This window comes from Gorilla gorilla, chromosome 20 (assembly GCF_029281585.2).
Source record: "Gorilla gorilla gorilla isolate KB3781 chromosome 20, NHGRI_mGorGor1-v2.1_pri, whole genome shotgun sequence".
In the NCBI taxonomy this organism is placed as follows: Eukaryota; Metazoa; Chordata; class Mammalia; order Primates; family Hominidae; genus Gorilla; species Gorilla gorilla.
Window position 1 is genome coordinate 65734129 of NC_073244.2, and position 26715 is coordinate 65760843.

Here is a 26715-nt window from a genome sequence, read left to right on the forward strand (position 1 = left end):
TAGAGACAGGGTTTCTCGCCATGTTGGCTAGGGTGGTCTCGAACTCCTGACCATGGGTGATACGCCTGCCTCAGCCTCCCAAAGGACTGGAATTACAGGCGTGAGCCACTGCACCTAAGCCCCCATCTTAACAGTAATGCATTTTCAGACAATCTGATTTAAAAATGGGCAAAAGGGCCCGGCCTGGTGGCTCACGCCTGTAATCCCAGCACTTTGGGAGGCCGAGGCTGGCAGATCACCTGAGGTCAGGAGTTTGAGACCAGCCTGACCAACATGGAGAAACCCCCTCTCTACTAATAATACAAAATTAGACTGGGCACAGTGGCTCACGCCTGTAATCTCAGCACTTTGGGAGGCTGAGGTGGGTGGATCACCTGAGGTTGGGAGATGGAGACCATCCTGGCTAACATGGTGAAACCCGGTCTCTGCTAAATACAAAAAATTAGCTGGGCGTGGTGGCGCATGCCTGTAATCCCAGCTACTTGGGAGGCTGAGGCAGGAGAATCACTTGAACCCAGGAGGCAGAGGTTGCCGTGAGCCGAGATCACGCCATTGCACTCCAGCCTGGGCAACAAGAGTGGAACTCCATCTCAAATAAACAAATAATAAATAAATAAAAACAAATGAGCAAAAGACTTGAATACACATTTCTTCAAGGAAGGTGTACAGATGGCCAACAAGCACCTGAAAAGATGCTCAATCTCAATAATCATTGGGGAAATACAAATCAAAACCACAATGAGATAGCATCTCATACCCATTAGGATGCCTACTATTAAAAATAAATAGAATGCGGCCGGGCGTGGTGGCTCACGCCTGTAATCCCAGCACTTTGGGAGGCTGAGGCAGGCGGGTCACGAGCTCAGGAGATCGAGACCATCCTGGCTAACACGATGAAACCCCGTCTCTACTAAAAATACAAAAAATTAGCCAGGCGTGGTGGCGGGCTCCTGTAGTCCCAGCTACTTGGGAGGCCGAGGCAGGAGAATGGTGTGAACCCAGGAGGCGGAGCTTGCAGTGAGCCGAGATTGCGCCACTGCACTCCAGCCTGGGCGACAGAGTGAGACTCCGTCTCAAAAAAAAAAAAAAAGAAAACTGGGGAAGATGGTACATTTTATGTTGCATGTATTTTACCACAATTAAATTTACTTTTTATTTTATTAGGGACAGGGTCTCACCCTGTCACCCAGTCTGGGGTACAGTGGCTTGATCACAGCTCACTGTAGCCTTGGCCTCCGAGGCTCCTGAATAGCTGGGACTCCAGACACATACCACCCACCCCAGCTAATTATGTTTATTTTTTGTAGAGATGAAGTCTTACTGGTTCCCAGGCTGCTCTTGAGCTCCTGCACTCAAGCCGTTCTCCTGCCTTGGCCTTCCAGAGGGTTGTGATTACAGGCGTGAGCCACCGCGCCCGGCCCTTCTGAATATTTTTGATCCATGGTTGATGAAATTCACGAATGCAGAACCCGTGGACACAGAGGGCTGACTGTGGCTCAGTGGCATGAAGTAGTTTCACGCTATTGGGAAATCATCACTGCTATCCATCTCTGGAACTTTTTTTTTTTTTTTTGAGACGGAGTTTCGTTTTTGTTGTCCAGGCTGGAGTGCAATGACACAGTGTTGGCTCACCACAACCTCCGCCTCCCAGGTTCAAGTGATTCTCCTGCCTCAGCCTCCCGAGTAGTTGGGATTACAGGCATGTGCCACCACGCCTGGCTAATTTTGTATTTTAGTAGAGACGGGGCTTCTCCATGTTGGTCAGGCCGGTCTCAAACTCCAGACCTCAGGTGATCTGCCCACCTTGGCCTCCCAAAGTGCTGGGATTACAGGCATCAGCCACCGCACCTGGCCCATCTCTGGAACTTTTTCATCTTCCGAAATGGAACCTCTGCTCCCGTTAAACGGTAACTCCCCATTTCTTCCTGTTCTAGGCCTTGGCAGCCACTATTCTACTTTGTTTTTTGAGATGGAGTCTCACTCTGTCACCGTGGCTGGAGTGCAGTGACGTGATCTCAGCTCACTGCAACTTCCACCTCCCAGGTTCAAGTGATCCTCCTGCCTCAGCCCCCTGAGTAGCTGTGATTACAGGCGTGTGCCACCACATCCGGCTAATTTTTGTATCTTTAGTAGAGATGGGGTTTCACCGTGTTGGCCAGGCTGGTCTCAAACTCCTGACCTCAGATGATCTGCCCTCTTTGGCCTCCCAAAGTGCTGGGATTACAGGCGTGAGCCACTGCACCCGACCTGTGGATGCATTTTTATACCGTCATTCAATATGAAGAGATTTGCCATTTTATTATAGTTGACCCCAGGAAGAACTCACCACAAAGTCCTTAGTCTGCAGACTGGGTGCCTCAGTCCCTGGCATAGTAACCTCAGGCCCAAATCCTCCAGTGCATTTCCTGTCAGGTCCAACTCAACCAGATGTGGGTTGGTGCCGAGCACAGAAGCCATCTCCTGACAAGCCCCGGACTCCAGCTGACACTTCCTCAACCTTGGGAGGAAGGAGAGGTTGAAGGGGGCGCCATCTTGCTTTTCTATGTCGTGATCACTCATGCCCCAGCCTGTTTATTTTATTATTTAGGAACAGGTTCTTGCTCTGTCACCCAGGGTGAAGTTCAGTGGAGTGATATCAACTTGCTGAAGCCTCGACCTCCAGGCTCCCGTGATCCTCCTGCCTCAGCCTCCTGAGTAACTGGGAATACATGTGTGCACCACCATACCTGCCTAATTTTTTTTGTTTGTTTTTTGTTTTTTGTGTTTGTTTTTTGAGGTAGAGCCTCATTCTGTCGCCCAGGCTGGAGTACAGTGGCGTGATCTTGCCTCACTGCAACCTCCACCTCCTGGGTTCAAGTGATTTTCATACCTCAGTCTCGAGTAGCTGGGACTACAGGCTGGGCTACAGGTGTGTGCCACCACGCCCAGCTAAGTTTTGCATTTTTAGTAGAGACGGGGTGTTTCTCCATGTTGGCCAGGCTGGTCTCGAACTCCTGACCTCAGGTGATCCGCCTGCCTTGGCCTCCCAAAGTGCTGGGATTATAGGCGTGAACCACTGCTCCTGGCCCATACCTGGCTAATTAAAAAATAAAATTTTTTGTAGGTCGGGTGCAGTGGCTCACACCTGTAATTCCAGCACTTTGGGAGCCCAAGGTGGGTGGATCATTTGAGGTCAGGAGTTCAAGACCAGCCTGGCCAACGTGGGGAAACCCCATCTCTACTAAAAATACAAAAAAATTAGCTGGGTGTGGTGGTGGGTGCCTGTAATCCCAGCTACTTGGGAGCCTGAGGCAGGAGAATCACTTGAACGCAGGAAGTGGGGGTCACAGTGAGCCGAGATTGTGCCACTGCACCCCAACTTGGGCAACATAGCAAGACCCCGTCTCGGGGGGAAAAAAGAAAAGGTGGGGGATGGCCCCAGGAACTCTTCATCATGTGGAATTGAGTGTGGAGTCAGAGGAGGGCAGAAGGAGGTCTTCTGAAGTGCCTAGAGTCCAGGGCCAGGGTCTTAGGTCATGGGGTTAAGGGCCAGCCCTGATTTAAAGGTGGAGATTTGGGGATTACCAGCATTTTGTGATATTTCATGCCCCAGGAGACAATGAGCTTAAGAAGTTGCTCCCGGGGATAGAGACTCACTGAATCATCTGCAGCCTGCATTGGGGATGTCGCAGGCCCTCGCAAAGCAGCATCATGCCTGGGAATCCAACGCCGTTGCCACTGAGGTCCATCCTTGTCAAATTCTTATTGGCTATGAGAGCTGCAGAGAGGTCCTCGCAGGCTGAGCTGGAGATGCGGCACCTCTTCAGCCTGGGGTGGAAAAGAGGAGAAAGGAGCTGGTCATTTCTTTTGCTCCAGTTTTGTGGATTATTTTCTTTTGCTTTTTTTTTTTTTTTCTGAGACAGAGTCGCTCTGTCACCCAGGCTGGAGAGCAGTGGCACGATCTTGGCTTACCACAACCTCTGCCTCCTGGGTTGAAGCAATTCTCCTGCCTTGGCCTCCTGAGTAGCTGGGCTTACAGATGTGTGCCACCATGCCTGGCTAATTTTGGTATTTTTAGTAGAGATGGGGTTTCACCATGTTGGCCAGGCTGGTCTCGAACTCCTGACCTCAGGTGATCCACCCGCCTTGGCCTCCCGAAGTGCTGGGATTGCAGGCGTGAGCCACCGTTGTGTGATGGCATTTCACTCTGTTTTCCAGGCTGGAGTGCAGTGGCGCAGTCATGACTCACTGAGGCCTAAACCTTCTGGGCTCAAGCAACCTCCCATGTCAGCGTCCTGAGTAGATGGGACTACAGGTGCACACTACCATGTTCAGCTTTTTTTTTTTTTTTTTTTTTTTTTTTTTTTAAGAATTTATCGCCAGGCGCAGTGGTTCATGCCTGTAATCCCAGCACTTTGGGAGGCTGAGGAGGGTGGATCACCTGAGGTCAGGAGTTCAAGACCAGCCTGGCCAAAATGGCAAAACCCTGTCTCTACTAAGAAATACAAAAAATTAGCCGAGTGTGGTGGCGGGAGCCTGTAATTCCAGCTACTCAGGAGGCTGAGGCAGGAGAATCACCTGAACCCAGGAGGCGGATGTTGCAGTGAGCCGAGATTGCGCCGCCTGGGCAACAAGAACAAGAAACTGTCTCCAAAAAAAAAAAAAAAAAAAAAATATCTTTTAGCTGAGAGAGTTTATTTTTTTTTTTGAGGCAGAGTCTCGCTCTGTCGCCCATGCTGGAGTGCAGTGATGTGATCTCGGCTCACTGCAACCTCCACCTCCAGGGTTCAAGTGATTCTCCTGCTTCTGCCTCCCAAGTAGCTGGGATTACAGGTGCCCAGCACCACACCTGGTGAATTTTTGTATTTTTTAGTAAAGACGGGGATTCTCCATGTTGACCAGGCTGGTCTTGAACTCCTGGGTCAAGTGATCCCTCCCATCTCGGCCTCCCAAAGTGCTGGAATTACAGGCGTGAGCCATTACACCTGGCCAATATATTTATTTCAAAATATCATGTTGTATATGATAAATTTTACCTGTCAAGAAAAGCAATAAGAACAATATAAAATGTTTTGATGCTTTGTAGTCAAATACATTCACAAAGGTTGCCCTTAAAGAAATTCAAGGCCATGTGTGGTGGCTCAAGCCTGTAATCTCAGCACTTTGGGAGGCCGAGGTGGGTGGATCACCTGAGGTCAGGAGTTTATGACCAGCCTGGCCAACACAGTGAAACCCCATTTCTACTATAAACACAAAAATTAGCTGGGTGTGGTGATGCACCCCTGTAATCTTAGCTAATCGGGAGGCTGAGGCAGGAGAATTGCTTGAACTCAGGAGGCGGAGGTTGCAGTGAGTCGAGATCATGTCACTGCACTCCAGCCCAGGCTACAGTGGCAAGACTATCTCAAAAAAAATAAAAAATGAAAAAAAATTGGCTAGGCACAGTGGCTCACACCTGTAATCTCAACAGTTAGGGAGGCTGAGGAGGGAGGATCACTTGAGGCCAGAAGTTTGAGATCAGTGTGGGCAACACAGTGAAACCCCGTCTCTCCAAAACATAGAAAGATTAGCTGGGTGTGGCTAGGCGCAGTGGCTCAGTCTGTAATCCCAGCACTTTGGGAGGCCAAGGTGGGTGGATCACGAGGTCAGGAGATCGAGACCATCCTGGCTAATATGGTGAAACCCCGTCTCTACTAAAAATACAAAAAATTAGCTGGGCATGGTGGCACGTGCCTGTAGTCCCAGCTGCTCAGGAGGCTGAGGCAGGAGAATCGCTTGAACCCAGGAGGCGGAGGTTGCAGTGAGCCGAGATCGCACCACTGCACTCCATCCAGCCTGGTGACCAAGCAAGACTCCGTCTCAAAGAACAAAAAATTAGCCGGGTGTGGTTGCACATGCTTGTTTTCCCAGCTACTCGTGATGCTGGGGCAAAAGGATCGCTTGAGTCCAGGAGTTTGGGGCTGCAGTAAGCCATGATTGTGCCACTGCACTCCAGCCTGGGTGACAGAGCATATCAGTGTCTCAAAAATTTAAAAAAAAAAAAAAGTAAAAAAATTTGGAGAGTCACACAGCAGGATGACCATGTGAAGACAGAAGGCAGTGATCTGCAGGCCCAGGACAGAGGCCTCAGAAGAACTTAATCTGCCCACTCCTTGATCTTGGACTTCCAGCAGCCCCCCACCTGCCTTGAGAAAATAGATTTATGTGGTGAAGCCACCCAGTCTTTGGCACTTCTTTTCCCCCCTGAGATGGAGTCTCACCGTATCACCCAGGCTGGAGTGCAGTGGCACGATCCCGGCTCACTGCAACCTCCGCCTCCCAGGTTCAAGCGATACTCCTGCCTCAGCCTCCCAAGCGGCTGGGATTACAGGCGCCCGCCACCACGCCCTCCTGATTTTTGTATTTTTTGTAGAGATGGCATTTTGCCATGTTGGCCATGCTGGTCTCAAACTCCTGACCTCAAGTGATCTGCCCGCCTTGACCTGTCAACATACTGGGATTGCAGACGTGAGCCACGGCACCTGGCTTTGTGACACTTTTTTATGGCAGCCGTAGCCAACGAATACACCATCCCATGATAGGCCCCATGAGAGGCCACGGTGGGGACCACCTGAAACGCCCAGACCAGCCTGCACTCACCTCAGGTTCTGAAGTTTGCAGTTGGGGTGTCTGAGCCCTTGACAGAGCAGCTTCACCCCCCGGCTGCCCAGGGCATTTCGGTACAGAGACAGCTCTATCAGGTTTGGGTTGGTGCACAGGGCTGCTGCCAGATGTTCACTGTAGGCGTCCAGCAGAACGGTCCTCTCTGGTCTGCTTGAAGGAAAGACAGGCCACTCTCTGGTGTTACTGGTGCTTGACAGCTATGGCCTTTGCATGTCATGTCACCGTTTATGAAGCATGCTATCCTTTTTTGAGACGGAGTTTCGCTCTTGTTGCCCAGGCTGGAGCGCAATGGCGCAATCTCAGCTCACCACGACCTCTGCGTCCTGGGTTCAAGTGATTCTCCTGCCTCAGCCTCCAGAGTAGCTGGGATTACAGGCATGAGCCACCACGCGCAGTTAATTTTGTATTTTTAGTAGAGATGGGGTTTCACCGTGTTGGCCAGGCTGATCTCGTACACCTGACCTCAGGTGATCTGCCCGTCTCGACCTCCTAAAGTGCTGGGATTACAGGAGTGAGCCACCACATCCGGCCAAAGCATGCTATCTTTTAATTTTTTTTTTCTTTTTTTTTTTTTTTAGAGGGCCTTGCCCTGTTGTCTAGGCTGGAGTGCATGGTGAGATCATGGCTCACTGTAGGCTTGACCTCCCGGGCTTAAGCAATCCTCCCACCTCAGCCTCCTGAGAACCTGGGGCTACAGGTGTGCACCATCATGACCAGCTAATTTATTTTATATTTTTAGAGATGGGGATCTCATCATGTTGTCCAGGCTGCACCTGGCTCTATCTGACACTCCTAATCGTTGATAGTTGGTTTACTTATTTCCCTCTTTATTATCTGTCTCCGTTCTCATTAGGATGTGTGCTCTCTTGGGACCATTGGCTTATCCACACAGTCTTCTGTCTACAGAAGATTGTTGGGTCCACACATAAAAGGGATATAGAGGCTGGGTGTGGTGGCTCACACCTATAATCCCAGCACTTTGGGAGGCTGAGGCCGAGAGTTTGAGACCAGCCTGGCCAACATGGTGACACCCCATCTCTACTAAAAAAATACAAAAATTAGCTGGGTGTGGTGGCACACTCCTGTGGTCCCAGCTGCTCAGGAGGCTGAGACACGCAAGGTGGAGGTTGCAGTGAGCCGAGATTGTGCCCCTGCACTCCAGCCTTGGTGACAGAGCCACGCTCTCTCAAGAAAAAGGGACTTAGTAATATTTGTTGATTGAATAAATTCTCCCAGACATCGACCTCAGTTTAGTCCCAATGGGTGTTGTTTAGTCTCTGTTGTGGCACTATTGACACTTTGGAGCCAGAGGGACTGTCCTGTGTACTGTAGGATGTTTGCAGCATTCCCGGCCTTTATCCACTAGATGTCAGTAGTATTACTTGCTTCTCAGTTGTGACCACCAAAAACGTGTCTCCAAACATCGCCAAATGTCAGAGCAAAATCACCCCTAGTTGAGAGGCACTGGTTAAGAGCATGAACCTCAAGGCCAAGGTGGGTGGATCACTTGAGGTCAGGAGTTCAAGACCAGCCTGGCTAACACAGCGAAACCCCATCTCCACTAAAAATACAAAAATTATCCTGGCATGGTGATGGGCACCTGCAATCCCAGCTACTCAGGAGGCTGAGGCAGGAGAATCGCTTGAACCCGGGAGGCAGAGGCTGCAGTGAGCCGAGATTGCGCCACTGCACACCAGCCTAGGAGACCAAGAGAGACTTCGTTTAAAAAAAAAAAAAAAAAAAAAAAAAAAAGCGTGGGCCGGGTGCAGTGGCTCATGCCTGTAATCCCAGCACTTTGGGAGGCCAAGGCAGGCAGATCACGAGGTCAAGAGATCGAGACCACCCTGGCCAACATGGTGAAACCCTGTCTCTACTAAAAATACAAAAACTAGGTGGGCGTGGTGGCATGCACCTGTAGTCCCAGCTACTTGGGAGGCTGAAGCAGGAGAATCTCTTGAACCCGGGAGGCGGAGGTTGCAGTGAGCTGAGGTCACGCCAGTGTACTCCAGCCTAGGCAACAGAGCAAAAAAAAAAAAAAAAAAAAAAGACACGAACCTAAGCAGCCCCAGGGGATACCCCAGGGATACTTACAGCTGCACCAACAGCGTGTGCGCCCCTGCAGAGCACCTCGCGCGGTCTTCCCCGTCCGCGCTGTAGGTGGCGCCATACAAGTGCAGCACCTGGGCGCTCCTGCAGTGCTTCAGACAGAACGAGGAGACCATGTGCTCCATCTTGGAGGCAATGTTGCTGACCACGATCACCTGGAAGTGGCTCAGGGCCTGCTGGATAAACTCCTCCTCCTGGATCTCGTACAAGCAGCTGAAGAACTCCAAGGAGCCCTGCTGCAGGGTGGAGCCGTCGCTCTGAGCTTTGCTTTGGATCCACTGCAACAGGTCCATCTTGATATGCGGCGAGACCTTCCAGCAGAGACTCTTCTCCAGGTGGCTCCTGGTCTCCTCGTTCAGGAGTCCAAACAGGAAGCGGCTGGTGAGTGCCAGGAAGCTCCTTTCAGAAAACGCGTACTCGGTCAACAGCCTGGTCACGTCCTGGTCTGGGCCTGCCCCGCGCTCCCCCTCGTCCAGGATATAGTACATCGCTGCAAAGAATTCCTGGAAACTCAAGTGGATGAAGCTGTAGTACCTCTCACAGTTGATGTCCTTCTGGAAGATGTTCATGTTGAGGAAGGCAGAGACGTCTTCCCCGTCTAGGCCGTGCTTCCGGAGGTCCTGCTCCTCAAATAGGATCTTCTGATTCCAGAGCCCATCTGCCGCCAAGGAGCACAACCCTCTCTGGTTGGGTGGGGGCTGGAGGCGCGGGGCCCCGGGCTTGGGTTGCATCAGACTCAGCAGGTAGAGCATGTACACCGCAGTGGTGGTCCTGGACGTCTGTCTCAACAGCCCCCCACCCTCCAGCTGCTGCTGGAGGCAGGTACACACCACCCAGCACACCAGGGGGACGAAGCACATGGTGAAGAGAGGCTCGTTGTCCCTCACGTAATTGAAGACTTGGTCCGCCTGCTCTGCATTGTGGAAATACTTGTAGAAGTATTCCTTCCTTTCTGCCTCAGAGAAGCCCAGGATCTCCACATGCCTGGGGTGCTCCAGCAGACGGTGGAGCTTCTCCAAAGCCGTGGGCCGTGTGGTGATGAGCAAAGATAGCTCAGGGAGCAGCTTCTTCCGAATTAAGCTGTTAAGAAGCAGCTCCGTGGGCCGTTTCTCTTCCCAGCAGAGGCACCAGGGTCCCTGAGGATCGTGGAAAGAAGGCTTGAGCTCATCGAAGCCGTCGATGATGAAAAGGAGGCGCTCGGGAACTCGGATGAGCTCCTGGAGAGGCGCGCTGGGCTCGGGCCAGCAGCTGGAGATGAGGTCTTGCATGCTGCATTCCGTGGCACTCTGGTTCATCTCCCTGCAGTTGATGTAGAAGAGATAATCAAATCTGCCTTGGAAGAGCTTCCCGTCCGCCCAGTCCAGCATCACCTTGTGTGCCAGCATGGACTTGCCTATCCCTGCCGCGCCTTGCATGACCACGGTGCGCGGTGGCTCCGGGCGCTCCTCTTCTGGCTCAAAGAGGGTCTCTATCTTGATGGGGCTAGCCTGGTGTCCCACGGTCCTCGCGTGTCCCCGGCCTGTGTCCAGAAGCTGCTGCTGGGCCTGCATGGGGTTTGAGTGCTCCTTCACCAGCAGGAGCCGGGTGTACCGGTGGCTGAGGTTGACACATTCCCCTAGGCGCGCATTGCGGTCTTCCATGAGCCGGAATTTCCTGCGGACATAGTCCCTGTAGGTTTCCTGGGGATCTAGGGGAGAGGAATGAAGGTTTTGTGGAAGACTCATCAGCAACCTCTAATGAGTTCATGAGGTAAAGCGCTCCTCATCTGGCTCAAAGAAGGTGTGTGCCTGTAGTTCCAGCTACTCAGGAGGCTGAGATGGGAGAATCACTTGAACCCCTGAGGTGGAGGTTGCAGTGAGCTGAGATAACACCACTGCACTCTAGCCTGGGCAACAGAGCCAGACTCCATCTCAAAAAAAATTTTTTTTTTAAATTAAAATAATTTATTTGTTTTGAGACTAGGTTATAAGACTGGCTAATTTTTTTTTTTTTTTTTTTTTTTTTTTTTTTTTTTTTTTTTTAGATGGAGTCTCGCTCTGTTGCCCAGCTTGGAGTGCAATGGTGTGCTCCCTGCAACATCCACCTCCTGGGTTCAAGTGATTCTCCAGTCTCAGCCTCCCGAGTAGCTGGGATTACAGGCACATGCCACCAGGCCTGGCTAATTTTTGTATTTTTAGTAGAGACGGGGTTTCACTATGTTGGCCAGGATGGTCTCGATCTCTTGACCTCATGATCTGCCCACCTCGGCCTTCCAAAGTGCTGGGATTAGAGGCGTGAGCCACTGTGTCCAGCCCCACAAAGTGACTTTCAGCAAAGGATTTATAGAACGGGTACATTACCAGATAGTGCAGACGTGAATCTGCCTTTTTTCAAAGGGGGCACAAGCCAGGTGCAGTGGCTCACGCCTGTAATCCCAGCACTTTGGGAGGCCCAGGTGGGAGGATCGCCTGAGCTCAGGAGTTTGAGACCAGCCTGAGCAACATAGTGAGACCCTGTCTCTATTAAAAACAAAAGAAAGAGAAAACAAAGGGGGCACAGAAAACTTGGGAGCAGTGCTTCTCAAACTTTATTTTTTTTCAGTACAGACAGGGTCTTGCTGTGTTATCCAGGCTGGTCTACAACTACTAGCCTCAAACAATCCTCCTGCCTGAGCCCCCCAAAATGCTGAGATTACAGGCATGAACCACCGTGCCTGGCTGTGCTTCTCCAAGTTTAAGACGCATACATATCATGTAGCAGTCTTGCTAGAAATGCAGTCCCTGGGCTAAGTGCAGCGGCTCACACCTGTAAGAGATCGCCCCACTGCACTCCAGCCTGGGCGACAGCGTGAGACTCTGCCTCAAAAAAAAAAAAATCTAGAACAATGTTCTTAATTGGGGTGACTGTGTCCCCCAGTCCCCCAGGGGACGTTGGGCAACGGGACAAGTGGGTTGGTTGTTACAACTGGGAAAGTGCTACTGCCACCTAGTGGATAGAGGCCAGAGGTGCTGCTCAACATCCCAGGAACCACAGGACGACCCCATAGCAAAGAACGCTCTGGCCCCGAAATGCCAATAGTGCCAACGTGGAGAAACCCTGGTCTAGATACAAATGCATCCCTTGGTATTGGATGCCAGCAGAGGCCCATGATAGCTGCCTGAGAGAAGCTTAAAAAAAAGAATCTGAGTTCGATACTAAAATTTTCAAAACAAATACGTGTACTTTTAACTGTAGTGACATATACATAAAATTTACCATTTTAACCACTTTAAAGCGTACAGCTCTGTGACACTAAGTTCACGATGTTGAGCAATCATCATCAGTATCTCTTTTTTTTTTTTTTTTTTTGAGACAGAGTGTCGCTCTGTCCCCCAGGCTGGAGTGCAGTGGCATGATCTCGGCTCACTGCAAACTCCGCTTCCCAGGCTCAAGTGATTCTCCTGCCTCAGTCTCCTGAGTAGCTCGATTTACAGGTGCCCGCCACCACACCCAGCTGATTTTTGTATTTTTAGTAGAGACGGAGTTTCCCCATGTTGGCCAGGCTGGTTTCGAACTCCTGACCTCGAGTGATCTGCCCGCCTCGGCCTCTCAAAGTGCTGGAATTACAGACGTGAGCCACTGTGCCCGGCCGCCAATGTCTATTTCCAGAATGTTTTCATCATTCTAAACAGAAACTCCATATCCATTAAATATTAACTCATAATTTCTCCTCTCCCTGGCAACTGCTATTCTTTTTTTTTTTTTTTTTTTTTTTGAGACAGAGTCTTGCTCTGTCGCCTGGGCTGGAGTGCGGTGGCGTGATCTCGGCTTACTGCAAGCTCCGCCTCCCAGGCTCACACCATTCTCCTGCCTCAGCCTCCCAAGTAGCTGGGACTACAGGTGCCCGCCACCACGCCTGGCTAGTTTTTTTGTATTTTTAGTAGAGACAAGGTTTCACCGTGTTAGCCAGGATGGTCTCGATCTCCTGACCTCATGATCTGCCCGCCTCAGCCTCCTAAAGTGCTGGGATTACAGGCGTGAGCCACCATGCCGGGCGTGGCAACTGCTTTTCTACTTTCTGCCTCTGAATTTGACTACTCTAGGTGCCTTTGATAAGTGGAATCATACAATATTTGTATCCCTCTCCCGCCTTTTTTTTTTTTTTTTTTTTTTGAGACAGGGTCTTTCTCACTCCCTCCAGGCTGGAGTGCAGTGGCGTGACCTCGGCTCACTGCAACTTCGACCTCCTGGGCTCAACTAATCCTCCCACCTCAGCCTCCTGAGTAGCTGGATCTACAGGCACAAGTTTCCATGCCCAGCTAATGTTCGTTTTTTTGGTTTTTTGTTTTTTTGTTTTCGTAGAGATGGGGTCTTGCTCTGTTGCCCAGGCTGGTCTCAGAGCCTGGCCTCCCAAAGTGCAGGGATTACAGGCATGAGCCACCTCGCCCAGCTGGTGAACCCACTCTTATTCTACTTTAGTAGAGCTGGAGACTAGATTCATTTCATGCTGCCCTTGAAAAAAATAGCCAGAAACATTTGTGGCATTGTTAACAGCGTTGCTGTCTACCCAGCAGACCGTACCCCGGTTTCTTCCCTGCCAGCAAACCCGATTCTGTTTGGTTGGTGGATGCTGATTCATGACTCGAGTGAGTGGTGAATCCTGCCCCTTCACAAGCCTCAGAGGATGAATTATGGTTTTGCTGAACCAGTCATGAGTAACCTCGTTCCCCTCTGTCAGTGGTTGCTCTGAGAATGGGCAGATTCCCCAATACTGACCAGTGGGTTACATGGGCGTGACTGGTAACAGGGAGGAAGAAGGCCGTTACCCTCCCTTTCTTTCCTTTTTTTTTTTTTTTTTTAGAGATGGAGTCTCACTCTGTTGCCCAGGCTGGAATGCAGTGGTGCAATCTTGGCTCACTGCAACCTCCACCTCCCAGGTTCAAGTGATTCTTCTGCCTCAGCCTCTGAGTAGCTGGGACTACAGGTATGCTCCACCATACCCTGCTAATTTTGTATTTTTAGTAGAGACAGGGTTTTGCCATGTTGTCCAGGCTGGTCTTGAACTCCTGACCTCAGGTAATCTGCCCGCTTTGGCCTCCCAAAGTGCTGGGATTACAGGCGTGAGCCACTGTACCTGGCCTCTTAGCCTCCCTTGTTGCCCCTGTGTGTATGAGATGGTTTGGTAGCCATCTTTCAGCCATGAGATGACAAGTGTCAGGACAAAATGCTGACATGGAAAGGTTGATGAGTTGAAACACAGGAGGAAACTGCCCCTTTGATGGTGTCATTAATCCACCCCACGAATTCCTCAATCACGCATTTGTGGTTGGCCTACACTCCATGGGGTCATCTGCTCTGTGTAGATGAATACACGTAGGTACATGGCTTGAGGCTCACCTTTTCTTGGAGTGACGAGAGAGACTTCCAGAAGGCATGTTGACTGTGAAGGCATGTTCCCAAGTGAAGACGGGCCACCCGGTGGGGTATCTGGAAGAGAAATTGTGGAAGATGAGCTAGCATGCATCTGGCTAGTAGCACCGCGTCCTATTAGCTGCGATTACGTTGAAATGCCTGCATAACTCCCTGGTCACCCGCACCCCAGAATGTTCAGTAGTGACTGCATAGGCCGTGTGTGGGAAATAGCTCATCCCTTGTTCCTTGTAGCCCACCCTCCTCCCTGGGTCCCCCTCATGGTCATTGGCACCTCCATCCATCCAATCAGTCTTTTTTTTTTTTTTTTTTTTTTTTTTTGAGACGGAGTCTTGCTCTGTTGCCCAGGCTGGAGTGCAGTGGCGCGATCTCAGCTCACCACAACCTCCACCTCCTGGATTCAAGCGATTCTCCTGCCTCAGCCTCACGAGTAGCTGGCATTACAGGTGTGCGCCACAATGCCTGGCTAATTTTTGTATTTTTAGTAGAGACGGGGTTTCACTATGTTGGCCAGGCTGGTCTTGAACTCCTGACCTTGTGATCCACCTGCCTTGGCCTTCCAAAGTACTGGGATTACAGGCGTGAACCACTGCACCCGTCCCCAACCAATCTTTTTGACTGGGAAGTTCTGAGTCAGTCTGGACTCCTCCCTTGTCAGCTCTGGGCCACATCTCATCCATTATCTTTTTTTTTTTTTTTTCCCGAGACAGAGTCTGGCTCTGTTGCCCAGGCTGGAGTGCAGTGGCACAATCTTGGCTCACTGCGACCTCTGCCTCCTGGGTTCAAGTGATTCTCCTGCCTCAGCCTCCTGAGTAGCTGGGACTACAGGCATGCATCACCACGCCCGGATAATTTATTTTGTATTTTTAGTAGAGACAGGGTTTCACCATGTGAGTAAGGCTGGTCTTGAACTCCTGACCTCGTGATCCGCCCACCTTGGCCTCCTAAAGTGCTGGGATTACAGGCATGAGCCACCGCGCCTGGCGACTCTGTCTCTTAAAAATATTTTAATTTCTTTTTTTGGTAGAGATTAGGTCTCAGTATGTTACCCAGGCTGGTCTGGAACTCCTGGCTTCAAGCAGTCCTTCGACCTTGGCCTCTTGAAGTGTTGGAAATAGTGGTACGGGCCATCGTGCCCAGCCCAAAAAAGGCCTTCGTCTGGATATATCATAAGATTCTACACGTCGAGTCCTTCCTTGGCATCTTTGGTCCTCAGAAGGCCCCCCAAAGTCCTAAGTGTGAGTTCCTCTGCTCTCACTCCATGAGAAAGTCTTCCCACCTGGCTAGTTCTCCCATCAGCTGAGCCAGCGGCACCCCATCTGGTCCTCACTCTGATAAGTTTTCACCTCCCTGCTGGTTGCTAGTCCATGAAATGATTCATGAAAGCAAAGAACATCCTCTTGAAGGAGCCAGGAGGCACCCCACCCTCTTGTTACTACACAGCCCGCCCCCCCCAACAGTCTCTGTAGCTTCATGTGACCCTCTTGGCATATGGGGACACCTTCCCTGTGAGTCTGTGTGACTAATAAACTGTTGTCTTTCCTCTGTTCAGTGCTGGCTCTGGTAGATTCAGTCATCTGGCACCATTTTTTTTATTTATTTTTATTTATTTATTTGAGACAGTCTCGCTCTGTCGCCCAGGCTGGAGTGCAGTGGCGCGATCTCGGCTCGCTACAATCTTCACCTCCCAGGTTCAAGTGATTCTCCTGCCTCAGTCTCCTGAGTAGCTGGGACTACAGGCACCCATGACCACACAGGTGGTGGTAAAAATACAAAAAAATAATTTTTGTATTTTTAGTAGAGATGCGGTTTCACCATGTTGGCCAGGCTGGTCTTGAACTCCTGACCTCAGGTGATCTGCCCGCCTCGGCCTCCCAAAGTGCTGGGATTACAGGTGTGAGCCACTGCACCCGGCCACTCAAAAATTTTTAATTGGAGAAGGTTATCATTGAGAGGAAGGAAAGGGGAAAATAGGGAATTGTTTAATGGGTATCGAGTTTGTTTTGCAAGATGAAGAGTTCTGAAGATTGAATGCACATCAGTGTAAATGTACAACACTCAGCAGCACACTTAAAAATGGTTAAGAGGGCCAGGCGCGGTGGTTCACGCCTGTAATCCCAGCACTTTGGGAGGCCAAGGCGGGCGGATCACGGGGTCAGGAGATCGAGACCATCCTGGGTAACACGGTGAAACCCCGTCTCTACTAAAAATACAAAAAAAAATTAGCTGGGCATGGTGGCAGGCACCTGTAGTCCCAGCAATTTGGGAGGCCGAGGCAGGTGGGATTACCTGATGTCAGGAGTTCAAGACCAGCCTTACCAACGTGGTGAAACCTTGTCTCTATTAAAAATACAAAAATGAGCCAGGCATGGTGGTGCGCGCCTGTAATCCCAGCTACTCGGGAGGCTGAGGCAGGAGAATCGCTTGAACCAGGAAGTCAGAGGTTGAAGTGAGCTGAGATCGCACCATTGCACTCCAGCCTGGTGACAAAGCGAGACTCCATCTCAAGAAAGAAAAAGTGGTTAAGAGGAGGCCAGGCGCAGTGGCTCATGCCTGTAATCCCTGCACTTTGGGAGACCAAGGTGGGTGGATTACCTGAAATCAGGAGTTCAAGACCAGTCTGACCAACATGAAGAAACCCCATCTCTACTAAAAATACAAAAATTAGCCGGGCGTGGTGGCAGACGCCTATAATCCCAGCTACTTGGGAGGCTGAGGCAGGATAATTGCTTGAACCCATGAGGCAGAGGTTGCAGTGAGCCGAGATCGCGCCACTGCACTCCAGCCTAGGCAACAAGAGCGAAATTCCATCTCAAAGAAAAAAAGAAAAAGAGGGCAAATTTCATGTTTTGTGTATTTTAGCACTATTTATTTTTTATTTATTTATGAGACAGAGTCTCACTGTGTCGTCCAGGCTGGTGTGATGTTGGCTCACTGCAACCTCTGCCTCCCGGGTTCAGGTGATTCTCCTGCCTCAGCCTCCGGAGTAGCTGGGATTACAGGCATGTACAACCACGACCAGCTAATTTTTGTATTTTTAGTAGAGACAAGGTTTCACCGTGTTGGCCAGGCTGTTGTCGAACTCCTAGTCTCAAGTGATTCACCTGCCTCAGCCTCCAACATGCTGGGATTACAGGCATGAGCCACTGCAGCTGGTTGACAATTTTTTTTTTTTTTTTTTTTGAGAGAGGGTCTTGCTCTGTTGCTCAGGCTGGAGTAGTGTGGCATGATCTTGGCTCACTGCAGCCTTCACCTCCTGGGCTTAAGTGATCCTCCCATCTCAGCCTCCCAGGTAGCTGGGTCTGCAGGCATGCACCACTGTGCCTGGTCAATTTTGTAGAGAAGGGGTTTTGCCATGTTGCCTAGACCGGTACCTCAAACTTCTGGGCTCAAGTGATCTGCCTGCCTCAGCCTCCCAAAGTGCTGGGATTATAGGTGTGGCCACATTTTTTTTTTTTAAAGGTAATCCAGGCCGGCGCGGTGGCTCACGCCTGTAATCCCAACATTTTGGGAGGCTGAGGTGGGTCGATCATGAGGTCAGGAGATTGAGACCATCCTGGCTAATATGGTGAAACCCCATCTCTACTATAAATACAAAATTAGCCGGGCGTGGTGGCGGGTGCCTGTAGTCCCAGGTACTCGGGAGGCTGAGGCAGAAGAATCGCTTGAACCCGGGAGGCAGAGGTTGCAGTGAGCCGAGAACGCGCCACTGCACTCCGGCCTGGGTGACAGAGTGAGACTCCATCTCAAAAAAATAAATAAATAAAAATAAAAAAGGTAATTCTTGAAAATTGCGCTGAAAAAGGCCTCAGAGATGTTCTCCCTCAGTGTTTCCTAGGCATGCCGCGAGAACCAGCAACAACAAAATGCAGATTCCTGGTGCCTAAGACCTGCTGATTCAGAATCTCGGGTTGAGGGGCCTTGGATTCCCCATTGGCCACAAGGGTCTCGAGAGACTCTCACGCACAGTAACACGAGAACTGCCGATCTTGTCTGATGCCCTTGTTTTACAGATGGAGACGGAGGCCCAGGGGCATATCGATTCTCCAGCATCACACAGACAGAAAGAGCAAAGCTAGACATCTGTCTCCTTGGGAACGCTGAGCTGCCTCTCAGTAGACTAAACTGATGCAGTCCGGGGAAGAACGCTCGGCAAATGGTTATGCATTGTCAATGCTGGGAGAGATTTAGGCGGAAGAGGGAGAAAAGTGGGACTTTACTTTTGATTCTATACTTGTACATTATTTCCATTTCTTAAAATAACTATGTAACACTTCCATTTAGATATAATTATACAATATGACAAGTAAGTAAATTGATACTTTTTTCTTTCTTTTCTTTTTCTGAGATGGAGTCTCGCTTTTGTCATCCAGGCTGGAGTGCAGTGGCGTGATCTCGGCTCACTGCAACCTCCGCCTCCCGGGTTCAAGTGATTCTTCTGCCTCAGCCTCCCAAGTAGCTGGGATTACAGGCGTGCGCCACTATGCCTGGCTAATATATATATACATATATATACACACACACATGTGTATATATATGTGTGTATGTATAAGTATATATATATACACGTATATATATATGTATGTATGTATATTAAGACGGAGTTTTGCTCTTGTTGTCCAGGCTGGAGTACAGTGGTGGGATCTTGGCTCACCGCAACCTCCGTCTCCTGGGTGGTGGAGAAAAGGGAAAGAGAAAGAGAGGAGAGGGAGAGAAAAGAAGAGAAAAGAAAAGAAAGGAAGGAGGGAAGGGAAGGGAAAGGGAAAGGGAAAGGAAGGGAAAGGAAGGAACGAAGGAAGGAGGGAAGAAAGGCTACAAACAAGTGCCTTTGGTTTTTTCAGAGTCATTAAAGACTTTGTTTTTTACAGAGATGTTTCCCAGCACACTACTACCGGCACACCTCATTAACGATGAGTCATTAAGCTTTGCAGAAGTGACTGTGTATATCCAGTTATTGGCAGGGCTTGCTTACTCATTCAGCAAATGTTCACCAAAGTTTACTCGGTTCCTAGCCCCAGCCAGACACTGGAATCGCAGAGAATCACACAGGGGAGTCAAGACTCTTTCTGCCTTTGAAGGCGTCCATGTCACAGTAGAGAAAACAGGTGAGAAATGACATTAAAAACCACAGCTCAAGCAGGGTGCAGTGGCTCACGCCTGTAATTCCAGCATTTTGGGAGGCCGAGGTGGGTGGATCACCTGAGGTTAGGAGTTCGAGACCAGCCTGGCCAACACGGTGAAACCCCGTCTCTACTAAAAATACAAAAATTAGCTGGGCGTGGTGGCACACACCTGTAGTCCCAGCTACTCAGGAGGCTGAGAATCACTAGAACCCGGGAGATGGAGCTTGCAGTGAGCCAAGATTGTGCCACTGCACTCCAGCCTGGGCGACAGAGTGAGACTCTGTCTCAGAAACAAAACAAAACAAAAAACCACAGCTCAAATGGGGCTCTGTGGTGCACACCTGTAGTTCCAGCTGTTCAAGAGGCTGAGGCAGGGGGATCACTTCAGCCCAGGAGTTTGAGTCTAGCATGGGCAACATAGTGAGACCCTATCTCTAAAAAATAAAAATTTTTTTTTTTTTTTTTTTTTTGAGACAGAGTCTTGCACTGTGGCCCAGGCTGGTGTGCAGTGGCGCAATCTCAGCTCACCTCAAGCTCTGCCTCCCGGGTTCACGCCATTCTCCTGCCTCAGCCTCCTGAGTAGCTGGGACTACAGGCGCCCATCACTGCGCCCAGCTAATTTTTTGTTAAAAATAAAAATATTTTTAAAAAACAATTCCACAGCTCAAGTGCCATCTCTGCCACTTCAGCAATAGGCCATATTTGCTGAGCACTTGCTACCTGCTCTGAATTGTGTTAAGCACTTTGCATGTATTATCTCTTGAGCTTGTGCCTGAGTATAAATCATATTTTTTCTTTTCTTTTTTTTTTTTTTTTTTTTTTTGAGACAGAGTCTCACTCTGTCACCCAGGCTGGAGTGCAGTGGCGCAATCTTCGCTCACTGCAACCTCCACCTCCTGGGTTCAAGTGATTCTCCTGTCTCAGCCTCTAGATTAGCAGGGATTACTGGCGCCCACCACCACACCTGGCTATTTTTTTTTTGTATTTTTGGTAGAGACAGGGTTTCACCATGTTGGCCAGGCTGGTCTCGAACTCCTGACCTCAGGTGATCCATCCACCTCAGTCTCCCAAAGTGCTGGGATTACAGGCGTGAGCCACTGCACCCAGCCCATTGTGATTATTTTATGAGATAGAAGATATAATAAAAGAAATCATGTTGGCCGGGCACGGTGGCTCACACCTGTAATCCCAGCACTTTGGGAGGCCGAGACGGCTGGATCATGAGGTCAGGAGATCGAGACCATCCTGGCTAACACAGGGAAACCCCGTCTCTATTAAAAATACAAAAAATTAGCCAGGCATGGTGGCGGGCACCTGTAGTCCCAGCTACTCGGGAGGCTGAGGCAGGAGAATGGCATGAACCCGGGAGGTAGAGCTTGCGGTGAGCTGAGATTGCGCCACTGCACTCCAGCCTGGGCGACAGAGCAAGACTCTGTTTCAACAACAACAACAAAAAGAAATCCAAGAGTGCTAAGGAGGCACAGAAGTGGGGTTTCTGAGCCAGCCAGAGTGGTGGGAGCGAGGAATCAGAAGGAGTGGGGGAAGAGGAGTAAATACTTTACTTTAGAGAAGGTAGTGGCTTCAAGGGTTCAGTAAGTAATACTTTTCCCGGCAAAGATGATGGAGAATATTCCAGGCAGAACACAGCATGAACAAAGACCAAAGGGATGAAATTAGAATTCTGTACACAGTCATAAAAAAGAACAAAATCATGTTCTTTGCAGTAACATGGACGCAGCTGGAGGCCATTATCCAAAGCAAACTAATGCAGGAATAGAAAACCGAAGACTGCATGTTCTCACTTATAAGTGGAAGCTAAACATTGGGTTCTCATGGACAGAAAGATGGGAAGAAGAGACACTGGAGACTCGTGGCGGGGAGAAATCTCACCATTGGGTACTATGTTCAAGTACCTGCATGATAGGATCAATCTTACTCTGAATCTCAGCATCATTCAATACACCCATGTAACAAACTTGCACATGTACCCCTTGAATCTAAAATAAAAGTTGAAATTTTTATATAGATATAGATCTGTGTGTACATAAATTAGATCCAGATCTCCCAGATCTGGATCTTCCAGATCTCCCAGGCTCAGGGATTAGTATGAAAGAAAAGGGAATTGGTGGCCAGGCAGTGGTCATTCATGCCTGTAATCCCAGCACTTTGGGAGGCTAAGGTGGAAGCTCGCTTGAGCCCAGGAGTTCAAGACCAGCCTGGGCAACATAAGGACACCTCATCTTGGCCGGGCACAGTGGCTCATGCCTGTAATCCCAGCACTTTGGGAGGCTGAGACGGGTGGATCACGAGGTCAGAAGTTCAAGACCAGCCTGGCCAAGATAGTGAAACCCCGTCTCTACAAACAATACAAATACAAAAAATTAGCCAGGCATGGTGGCAGGTACCTGTAATCCCAGCTACTCGGGATGCTGAGGCAGAAAATTGCTTGAACCCGGGAGACGGAGGTTGCAGTGAGCAGAGATCACGCCACTACACTCCAGCCTGGGCAACAGAGCAAGACTCAGTCTCAAAAAAAAAAAAAAAAAAAAAGGATACCTCATCTCTTTCTTAATTTATTTTTGAGTTGGGGTTTCACTCTGTTGCCCAGCTGGGAGTACAGTGGTGCGATCTCAACTCACTGCAATCTCCACCTCTCAGGTTCAAGCGATTCTCCTGCCTCAGCCTCCCATGTAGCTGGGACTATAAGCGTGTGCCACCACGCCTGGCTAATTTTTGTATTTTTAGTAGAGACAGGGTTTTGCTATGTTGGTCAGACTGATCTCGAATTCCTGACCTCAGGTGACCCACCTGCCTTGGCCTCCCAAAGTGCTGGGATTATAGGTGTGAGCCACTGCACCTGGCTACCTCATCTCTTAAAAAAAAAAAAATATATATATATATATACACACACACACACACATATACACACACACATATATATATACATATATACACACATATATATACACATATATACACATATATATACGTGTGTGTATATATATATAAATTCCAGATCTCCCAGGCTCAGGGATTTTATATATATGTATTTTAAATATTTATTTTAATAATATATGTATTAAATATTTAATATATAATATTTATTATTTATATATATATTTATATAATATACTATATTTATATATTTATATACTATATTTATATCCTATATTTATATAATATACTATATTTATATAAATATACATACTATATTTATATAATATACATACTATATTTATATAATATATATACTATATTTATATATAATATATAATATACATATTTAATATATATTTAATAATATAATTATATACATATTTTAAATATATATTTTAAATATATATATTTTAAATATATATTTTAAATATATATATTTTAAATATATATATTTTAAAAATATATATTTTAAATATTTGAGACAAGGTCTCGTTCTGTCACCTAGGCTGGGGTGCAGTGGCAGGATCATAGCTCACTGCAGCCTCGACCTTCTGGTTTCAAGTGATCCTCCCACCTCAGCCTCCTGAGAAGCTGGGATCACAGACATACACCACCACACCTGGCTAATTTTTTTTTATTTTTGGTAGAGACAGAGCCTCACTATGTTGTCCAGACTGGTCTTGAACTCCTCACCTCAAGTGATCTGCCCTCTTCAGCCTCCCAAAGTGCTGAGATTTCAAGTATGAGTCACTGGACCCGGCTGGCATTCTAGCCTTGCCTGTCCCGCCACCTCCTTACCCCTCACCAGGTCCTCTCTCTGTCCTCTTTCCCACAGGTCCTTCCTGTTTATCCGCTCAAAGGTGCTGAGAGCCAACCTCCAGGCCTTCTCTGGCCCGAAGTGGGTGATGAGCAGCTGGGCCATTTCCAGGGGACCGGCCTTCTCCATGCATCCCCAGGGGATCTTGCCTTCTCCCAGCTCTGTCGCAGTCCCCAGGTATAACTTGAACTTCTTCAGTTCCACAGCCTCGAGTTCTTCCAAGTAGGTGGACAGGCGACAGAGGCCGTCCCTGCCTGCGGTTCGTAGCATGGGGGTGCCGTGAGCCCCAAAGGAGAGGACCTGGAGGCTGAGATGCTCCTATGCACGGGACACAGGGTGACCCCAGCACACCTTCCATTGCATCATTCACAGGCAGTGGGCGTAGAGGCTGAGCCAGTGGTTGGAGGAGTGAGCGAGGGAGGAAAGACCTTTTGCTGAAATAATGCTTTCTCACTCTTCAGTTCCCTCCTGCCCTGCCCCACTCACCAATGGCTGTTCTGGGTGGAGAAGAGGAAGTCGGGGGGAGATTAAGAAATCCTAGGAGCCACTTGGCTGATGAAAAAGATTTTCACTTCTGCTGTCTCTTCCTGGATCTCTTGACAAAACAGTCACTCTCTTTCCGCTTTCCTCTTGTTTTCCTCATTTCACTAGTGTGTGTGGTAGAGTGTATTATCAAAACTGCGACTGCGCCTCTTCCAGGGAGAATTTTTTTTTTTTGAGACAGAGTCTTACTCTGTGGCCCTGTCTCTGCGATCTTGGCTCACTGCAACCTCTGCCTCCCAGGTTCAAGAGATTCTCCCACCTCAGCTTCCCTTAAGTAGCTGGGATTACAGGCGCCCGACACCACACCCAGCTAATTTTTGTGGTTTTAGTAGAGACAGGGTTTCACCATGTTGGTCAGGCTGGTCTCGAACTCCTGACCTCAGGTGATCCACCCGCCTCAGCCTTCCAAAGTGCTAGGATTACAGGTGTGAGCCACCGTGCCTGGCTTTTTTTTTTTTTTTTTTTTTTTCTTTGAGACAGAGTCTCACTCTGCCACCCAGGGTAGAGTTCACTGGCGTGATCTCAGCTCACTGCAACCTCCGCCTCCCAGGTTCCAGCGATTCTCCCACCTCAGCCTCTCAAGTAGCTGGGAGCACAGACATGCGCCACCATGCCCAGCTAAGTTTTTGTAGTTTTGGTAGAGACAAGGTCTTCTTATGTTGCCCAGGCTGGCCGTGAACTCCTGAGCTCAAACGATCCGCCCACCTCAGCCTTCCAAAGTGCTGGGATTACAGGCATGAGCCACTGAGCCCAGCCTCAGGGAGAATTATTAAGGACCTCACGTAGGTCTGCTATTTTTTTTCTGTTCTCTCAGTCACAAGAGTGGCATGAGAGGGACTCTGTGGTAGGCAGGATGATGGTCCCCAAAGATATTCATGTCCTAATGGCCAGAACCTGTGACATTTCACCCTACATAGCAAAAGAGACTTAGCATATGTGACCAAATGAAGGCACTTCAGATGGGGACATTATCCTGGTTATCTGGGCAGGACCCATGGAATCACAAGTGTCTTTTTTTGAGACAGAGTCTCGCTCTGTCACCCAGGCTGGAGTGCAGTGGCACGACCTCGGATCACTGCAAGCTCCGCCTCCCAGGTTCACGCCATTCTCCTGCCTCAGCCTTCTGTGTAGCTGGGACTGCAGATGCCCGCCAACACGTCTGGCTAATTCTCTTTTTTTTGTATTTTTAGTAGAGACGGGGTTTCACCATGTTAGCCAGGATGGTCTCGATGTCCTGACTTCGTGATCCACCTGCCTCAGCCTCCCAAAGTGCTGGGATTACAGGCGTGAGCCACCGCACCCAGCCACAAGAGTCTTTATAAGAAGAAGACAGGACGGTTAGTGTAAGAGGAAGATGTGACTGGGTGCAATGGCTCACACCTGTAATCCTAGCACTTGGGGAGGCCAAGGCAGGTAGATCACCTGAGGCCAGGAGTTTCAGACCAGACTGGTCAACATAGTGAGGCCCCATCTCTACAAAATATGTGTTAGCAGAATTTATGAATTCTGATGGAAGAACAAGTTTATAATTCCCTCTGTCTCTTGCATCATGCCAACTTTGTTTCATGCTCCTAATCAAGACCCCTCAGACACACACACACACACACACACACACACACACACACACACACACACACAAAAGCCTTCATAGCCAGGCGCAGTGGCTCACACCTGTAATCCCAGCACTTTGGGAGACCAAGGCGGGCAGATCACCTGAGGTCAGGAGTTTGAGACCAGCCTAGCCAACATGGTGAAACCCCGTCTCTACTAAAAATACAAAAATTAGCTGGGTTTGGTGGCAGGCACCTGTAATCCCAGCTACTTGGGAGGCTGAGGCAGGAGAATCACTTGAACCCGGGAAGCAGAGGTTGCAGTGAGCCGAGACTGCGCCACTGCAATCCAGCCTGGGTAACAGAGCGAGACTCTGTCTCAAAAAAAGAAAAAAAAAATTAGCCGGGGTTTGGTGGCGGGTGCCTGTAGTCCCAGCTACTCAGGAGGCTGGGGCAGGAGAATCACTTGAACTCAGGAGGCGGAGGTTGCAATGAGCCAAGATCCCGCCATTGCACTCCAGCCTGGGTGACAGAGTAAGACTCCATCTCAAAACAAAACAACAAAACAAAAAAAACCTTCACCTTCACAGCTTTTTATGAGACATTCTCCCACATCCAGTCCTTTCCAGGACTAATATTCTGTTGCACGGCATGCAGCGGTTTTGAGCAGGGGAGGGATGGAGTCAAATCTGGGTTAAGGAAGACTCCTCAAGGCCCTTGTGGAAGGCAGACCAAACGGAGGAGGCCTGGACTGGGAGAGCGAGAAGCTGAAGACTGCATGTTTCAGGAGATGGAGACAATGCCTGAGTGAAGGCAGGTGGTGGGTGCATCCTGGGAGTGTGGGGATGGCAGTGATCATTAGAGGCGAGGAGAAAGGTGTGGCAAACCTGAACTACCTACAGACCCCATCTGAGCTTCAAGTGGCTCACAATGCAGGCTCCTTCCACGCCCTGCTGCAGGTGGTGGTAAAACTAATTTCTAGGAATTTGGAAGCGAGGCTTGGGGGAAGCTGAATCCACATCTGTCTACTTTATGCTTCCACTTTCAAGATAGTCCTTTCTCATGGGGAAAGAAGAGAATTGGCAACTTCTATAGCCGCTTCTGGGCTTAGTGCCATTTCTGGAAACACAAGAATGAATCTAAAGACAAGGAATGCAATTTTCCTTTTCTTTTTTTTTTTGTTTTTAGTAGATGGGGTTTCACCATGTTGCCCAGGATGGCCTTCAACTCCTGAGCTCAAGCGATCCTCCTACCTCGGCCTCCCAAAGTGCTGGGATTACAGGCATGAGACACTGCACCCAGCCCAATTTTCCTTTTTTAAAAAATTTTTTTGCTGGGTGCAGTTGCTCACGCCTGTAATCCCAGCATTTTGGGAGGCTGAGGCGGGTGGATCATTTGAGGTCAGGAGTTCAAGACCAGCCTGGCCAACATGGTGAAACCCCGTCTCTACTAAAAATACAAAAATAACCTGGGTATGGTGGTGGGCGCCTGTAATCCCAGCTACTCGGGAGGCTGAGGCAGAAGAATCACTTGAACCCAGGAGTGGAGGTTGCAGTGAGCCGAGATCACACCACTGCATTCCAGGCTGGGTGACAGAGACACCATCTCA

General features: G+C 49.3%; 1 protein-coding gene across 7 annotated transcripts in view; it reads right to left on the reverse strand.

Annotated features, from left to right (window-relative positions):
• NLRP12 (NLR family pyrin domain containing 12) overlaps positions 1 to 26715 on the reverse strand; it is a 78746-nt gene that overhangs the window by 9952 nt on the left and 42079 nt on the right. For 2 of the 7 annotated variants that reach the window (XM_019014917.4, XM_004061381.5), the window contains exons 1-6: positions 22995 to 23363; positions 14104 to 14193; positions 8734 to 10435; positions 6619 to 6789; positions 3637 to 3807; positions 2327 to 2497 (exon numbers count right to left, since the gene is read on the reverse strand). In XM_019014917.4, the coding sequence (XP_018870462.2) occupies positions 2327 to 2497; positions 3637 to 3807; positions 6619 to 6789; positions 8734 to 10435; positions 14104 to 14193; positions 22995 to 23283 (2594 nt within the window). In that variant the 5' untranslated portion in view covers positions 23284 to 23363. Of the gene's footprint in view, positions 1 to 2326; positions 2498 to 3636; positions 3808 to 6618; positions 6793 to 8733; positions 10436 to 14103; positions 14194 to 22994; positions 23364 to 26715 lie in introns of those variants that run through there. The other 5 variants (XM_063701620.1, XM_063701619.1, XM_063701618.1 and 2 more) reach the window with 3 other exon arrangements.